At 39.2% G+C, this 6353-nt stretch overlaps 1 protein-coding gene across 6 annotated transcripts in view; it reads left to right on the forward strand.

Annotated features, from left to right (window-relative positions):
- elavl4 (ELAV like neuron-specific RNA binding protein 4) overlaps positions 1–6097 on the forward strand; it is a 67095-nt gene extending 60998 nt beyond the window's left edge. For all 6 annotated transcript variants that reach the window (XM_060881764.1, XM_060881765.1, XM_060881766.1 and 3 more), the window contains one exon: positions 2128–6097. In XM_060881764.1, coding sequence (XP_060737747.1) covers positions 2128–2455 — 328 coding nt within the window. In that variant the 3' untranslated portion in view covers positions 2456–6097. The remainder of the gene's footprint in view (positions 1–2127) is intronic.
- Positions 6098–6353: the final 256 nt, after the last annotated feature.

Consider the following 6353-nt stretch of genomic DNA (forward strand, 5'->3'; position numbering starts at 1 on the left):
AGCTAGCACAACCTCTGATCACTTGGGTTTTGCTCATGTACAGTTTTGCTCCTTTTGTGCTTATGATTTATTAAATATTTCAGCATTTCCTCAAAAAAATGAATGTGTTGTGATAGATGATATTGCCCTCAAAGTGATTGCAATGTAAAATTCTCTTTTTTTGTGTCAGTAGCATATGTTTGTTACCTGTCACAGATAAATAAAAAAAAAAACATTTGCTCATCATAAAATACTCTTAATTACTCTATATAAATAAAGGCTGCCTCTTGAAAATACAGAACATAAACTATAGCATTGAGGACTTTGCCTGCTTCTCCCCTTATTCAGACATTTGTGGGGGGCATTTTTAATGCAAAGAAAATAATATAATTACAAAAGCCACAAGGTGATTCGAACAAACCTAAAGAATGAAACAGTATATGCAAACAATGTAGAGAGTATTTGAAGCGAGAACCCATCTTTCACAACAGAGAGACAAAGCATGCATATTATTTACTCTGAACGTGATTAGCTGTCAAAGTGGCGGAGACAGCTGTGCAGAAATCACACGATCCTGTTTTCTTCTCGAGGGAGCACAGGGCTGAAGGAGATGCTTTGCTTTTCATAGTGCGCATGGTGGGAGGTAATTAACAAAGGAATCCAAGCTTGTGAAAGTGAGCAGCAGCAGGTGAAGGTGGACAGCACGGGAGGGTCAGTCGCTTGTTGCTATGCAACTCCTTGTCCAACAGTTCGATGTGGTAGATAGAACAGTGTGTGCGTGGCCCTGTTGGAGTAGACAGGAGCCTCCTCTACACTTGTGTTAAGCTGGGCTGGTCCTTACACACTTGTTCTGAAGATGACTGGCATCCAAATTACCATGCAGCCTGTTTTTTGTCCTCCCCACCTTTTCTTCTCCAAGATGAGTAATGGCACCAGATTCATTATTTACACAGAAACACGCCGTAATTGAAGTTATGAGATGGTTGCTTGTCAGGGAACTTAAGCAAGCTGATGCACTATTATACGCCTTGTTTGCATAATGAGACATGGCCGGCATGACACAAAAGGGAGAAGAAGCAGGCTTATCGACTTTGTTGGGGCACAGCAGCTACAGCACAGATGAAATATCTGAGTAATTCTTGGCAAAACAAGAAGCAGGGAATTGGCTGGCCCTGCAGTCTGTACAACGTTATCGATCACAGTCATACATTGCGGAGCTGCCGGGGGTGTGGGTGGAATACACTCTGTTCCCAACGCCAGGCACCTAGAAAGCGTTGCTTGCATTTTCCACCCGCTGACTGCTGTTTTCGATCTCCCACACCCAACCTGCGTGCGCACACACAGACATAAACACACACACACACTCATATGCAGATGCACACACACATGCAACCTTGTATTCGCTACCCACAAAGGTTTCATCAGAGCCATCTGATCTGCAGCAAAGCGGAAATCTCAATTAATGCACCCCAATAATGCCTATAGTCATTCCTGGAGAGGTAGCATACGAAATGAACCTTTTATCCAATTTACCTTTTATTTAAAGTGGAAATTTCTTTTAAGCGGAAAGGCAATTAAGTGAAGTCAACTGAGCATTCAAATCTCTGTATCGAGAGAAAGAAAGGGCAGAAAAGGAAACCTTACAAGAGGTATGAGAACAGATTTACTCAGTTGCATTCCAAATCTCCAATGAATTTGGGAGGTATTAATGTGATGAGTTCCTGCAATTTGGGCTCTCCAATGAGAGCCACTCAGGAAGGCAGTGAAAGAAAGGAGCATGTATCTGTATGAATGGTATTTTTATACGGCCCTCCCACAGTCTAGAGTACAGCCTTTTCAGACTGCATACAAAAGTGCCTTCCTTTCAGAACGAAACAGATATTGAATCTCTAAATCGTCTTAAATCAGAAGCAATAGAATAAAAGATGCTAACATAACAGAGGGGCAGCTTGTAGAGTTAATGTGGTGTTCTAATGTGCTAGAGATGTGCAGCCTTGTGTGTTAAAGCTTGTGCAAAAAAGCTTAGGTCACTCAGCCAGCTCTTTCCAATCATGCTTGCTACCAAAGTGCAAAAATGTTGTTTATGTTCTACTGCAGAGCTCTCACTCCTATTCTGTGTGTTTCTCTCTCTGTCCCTCTTGTTCTCAGGTTCTCTCCCATCACCATAGATAGCATGACCAGTCTAGTAGGAATGAACATTCCCGGGCACACCGGCACTGGCTGGTGCATCTTCGTCTATAACCTGTCTCCAGACTCAGATGAAAGTGTGCTGTGGCAGCTGTTTGGGCCGTTTGGCGCCGTCAACAATGTCAAGGTGATCCGAGACTTCAACACCAACAAGTGCAAAGGGTTCGGCTTCGTCACCATGACGAACTACGACGAAGCGGCTATGGCTATCGCAAGTCTGAACGGGTACCGGCTGGGCGACCGCGTGCTGCAGGTTTCCTTCAAGACCAACAAGACCCACAAGTCCTGAACTCCCTCCCCACTGTCGTGTAGCCCCGTCAAACACACCACTACTAACACCCACCTCAGCCCACACAGCTAGTCTACAACAGACAGGAACACAACCAATCCACCAACTAAACAGGACTGGATATGGCTTATAATATAACTTTGGACCTATAAGCCAATGTTGCCTAAGTATTACGAAATTGAAAATGGAAAATATTAATGATTTGGAAGACCTGTAAGTGGTACAGGCATTCTGTTGTATATCTTTTCCGTTCTAGTGATTGTTCCTTTGATTTCTCCTCTCTGTAAACAGTAGCAAAACCAGACCGCCCTTATTTCAAAGAAGAGAATGCCTTTCTTCTGATTGTACTCTCTTGATTCAGGTTTTCCTTTTGTTCTCTTTTAAATCCGGATCCACTGTCGTTAGTATAACACCTCCCTGGGAAGAGAATGGGAGGGGGCTCTTTTTAACAAATTGGTGATCATTCATTCATTTCTTTTGGTGTATATTATTAAGTCCCCCAAGTAAATTAACAGGGATGACACCATCCCTTTTCTCTAACGGAAAAGAAATTTCTAACATTGTTTTGTTTTGTACTGCAAACAGAACACGTCTTTCCTCACGAGGGATCGGGAGCTAGGGAGAGGGAAGGGATGGGTTTGCACTCCTGTTGACAAAACAACACACACACACACACTGTTGCCAAAGAGAAGATCTCTTTGCTTGAAAATGTGTTTAGAAAAAAAAATTTAAAAATAAAGAGAAAGAAGATCTATTTTTATAAATAATGATTAAAATAATAATTATTGAAGAATTTTTACAAGAATCTGGATTTGAAAAAAAGAGAAAAATATTTTGACTGGCTAATTAGGGGTTGGGGGAGGGGTCAGGTGCCACCTTGTCTTGTTCGTTCTGCCGTGGTACTTTTTAGGATCAAAGGTTGTTTGTTTTTCGGGGAGAACCAGATTGGCAATGGTTTTGTAGACGGCTGGTTTTATCAAGGATTGCAAATTCAGGCAGGTAATTTTTCATAGCACGTAATTGTTCAACAGCGATCCCCTTTAGGCGAGGGATAGGGTCTTCCCAGGCCTGAGGCATCCTCACAGTCAAGAGCCCAAAGTAAGGCCACACATTGTCCACTCATTTTCTTTCCATCATCAGTCTGTTGGATATCAGTAACACATGCACACGCACATCTCCATTTAGAAGACATACATTCTTACGGTTCCTTTCGCTCTGAGTTTGTGATATTGCATTCGAGATATAATTCCTTTAGCGATCAACTGTAGGTGCTATATTACATGGGTCACATATCTTAAATATCCAAGTTTGTTGTTCTGTGTGCTATTTAGAGAACAAAAAAAGAAACTTCAATGTTGGCATTAAATTGAGCTGCTGTTTCCGGTTTGTTTACTTCAATTGCCGGCCCCCATCTGGTACACAACAGTGATGCCAGATGAGCAAATCTGGGCCTTGTAAGAATCACTTAACAAGTTTTCTTTGGCTTGCTGACATATAGGTTACTTGCTGAGTGTACAGCGTTTGTCAAAATTAAAATGATAATTAGCTAGTTTTGTTAGTCTAGTATTTGTTTCCTCAAAGGATCTATTACAAATGTGTCTTTCTTTGTTGTGTACAAATAGATGATATATAGTCTACATTTGTTTTACAATATCTATATCTATCTGAGTTGTCACTGTTTTTTGTTCGAGCTTGTCTTTTTTCATATGAAAACTTTATGAAGTGATGGTTCATTTAATTAGAAAACTCGTGAGGAATCCTGTTTAATATGTTGTCATGTCGCTTGTGGAAAAAAAAAGAAAAATTGGACTCATTTTTTTTCTGTTTACCGCCGCGGCAAAAGAAACCTAAAAAAAATAGTTTCTTGGAAATATGTATTTATTTATTGATTGATTGATTGTTTTAATGATTACATTATTTATTTATCTTGATTATTTATTTATTTATTTGTTGTTATGTTGTCTGTGTTTTTGTGTGATTCTGGTACAGGGAGGGGGTGTTTCTGAGCTAAAGGGAACAAACGACTAGGGGAGATACTCTTCCATTAGTCCTGTGCACTGAGAAATTTTAGTACGTTTGTGCTTTGTACCAATATATCAAAATTACAATATAAAAAAGTTTAAAAGTCAAAAACTAAAAAAATGTCAAGAGGGTGAGGCTCTTCCCTTATTACTAGAAACAGTTACTCGCTATGCATAACCTAGTCAATAGTTAAATTTGCTATTGCTTTTTTCTTGTCTTGTTAAACATAAATCTTTAAATCTTTTTCAATAAAGTTTAGTCTTAATAGAATGTTATAACAGTTGTTCTGGTTCAATATAACCTGTGATAAGTTTGTGTAGTTTTAAAAGCCGCTTCCCGCCCTCCCTCCACACACTACCGTTGCTTTGTGATCCAACTTTATGCAAAAATGTGGGTCTTAAACATAGTTTCTCATGGATTTGTATGACATCCAATGTTTTAGGCTCAGCTGCCTTGATTTGATTAATTATATGGTATGTCAGTTGTTTAAGTATTATTCATTGCATTGGACCAATCAGTGGAGATTAATGTAATTTAACCTTGATTTTAACTAATTCCATCATTTGCATATGACATCACAAATCCAAAAAAGGAAAAAAAAAAAAGAAAAAAAAACATTGACGCTGATTGTACTGGTTGAAGTGAAATAGCTATAAGAAGATGATATTTGATAGATGACACCCATTATATATTTTCTAATATATAGTCTATTTTGAGAGGTAAATTTAGTGAATGGCTCTTTGAGAGTACAGCATCAGCTCATGTTGAGATAGAAATTCTGTGAATGTTAGAGGATTTTAGCTATGTAGAAGCATTCATACACAATTTATCATTCATCCATTTGTTCAGAAATCAATCCATCCTCTGCTCCATGTGCTGAGCAGTAGCACAGACCTCCTCAGACCCCACCGCAGGTGGGAGGTTAAATTATGCAACGACCCTGGTAGAATGTTGTTCTGATGTATGATCTAATTTCCTACGTCACTTCCTCCTCTATGCTCATGGCATCACCCTCCATTAGTCTGTGTATAACTGGGATTGAGTGAGTGAGCGTGTGCATGTGTGAGTGTGTGTGAGTGTGTGTGTGTACACGCATGTATGTGGGGTGGGGGGGGTGAGGATGTTTGGAACATGGGGCCATGCCTCCGTGGTACGTGCCCAAATCGCTGTGGCTCACTTTCTCCCCCGTAGCGCCTTATAGTGGCAGCCTGCCAATAGGAAACCAACAGCCAGTAGTGTAGGAGGGAAGGCCAAGTGAGGAACAAGGCTCTTGTCATTTTTCATTTTCTCCTGAAGATGTGTTTGTTTACTATCTGAGAATCTATAAATCTTTAAAGACAAAAAAGAGTAAAAAAAAAAAAAAGTTCACTGGACCAAGCTGGTCTCTCCTATTTATGTTATTACTTAGCTATCAATTATTGATTATTGTTATTATGATTACTATTATTCTTATTATTCTTATTATTAATCAAATTACTGCGATGAATGACTTCATGTTATCCTTGCTAGTTTAGGTCATTTCTGAAACTGGAAAACAAAATATGGAAAAAAAATCTTGCTGTAAATGTTTTTTTCTTTTTCATAAACTGTTGTGTTTGAATTATTTGTACTTTTGAATGTTGGGACAATAAAATGAGGTGTTAAAAGCTGCGTGGTCTGAGCTGATGTTTAAAGCACACCTATTTGAATTCTTTGTTCAAGTTTCCCTGTGCACATTGCTTGAGTGACTATTACATTTTCTTTAAACTTGAAGACTTTAAAAGTGAAGATCTGCTCTACCTGCAACCCCAGCAGAACTAAATGTCACTATGTCACTTGAGCTAATGCTTTAGATATGAATTTGATGATTTTTCAAAATGAGTATAAATGCCATGGT

This window comes from Tachysurus vachellii, chromosome 11, assembly GCF_030014155.1.
Source record: "Tachysurus vachellii isolate PV-2020 chromosome 11, HZAU_Pvac_v1, whole genome shotgun sequence".
Taxonomy (NCBI): domain Eukaryota; kingdom Metazoa; phylum Chordata; class Actinopteri; order Siluriformes; family Bagridae; genus Tachysurus; species Tachysurus vachellii.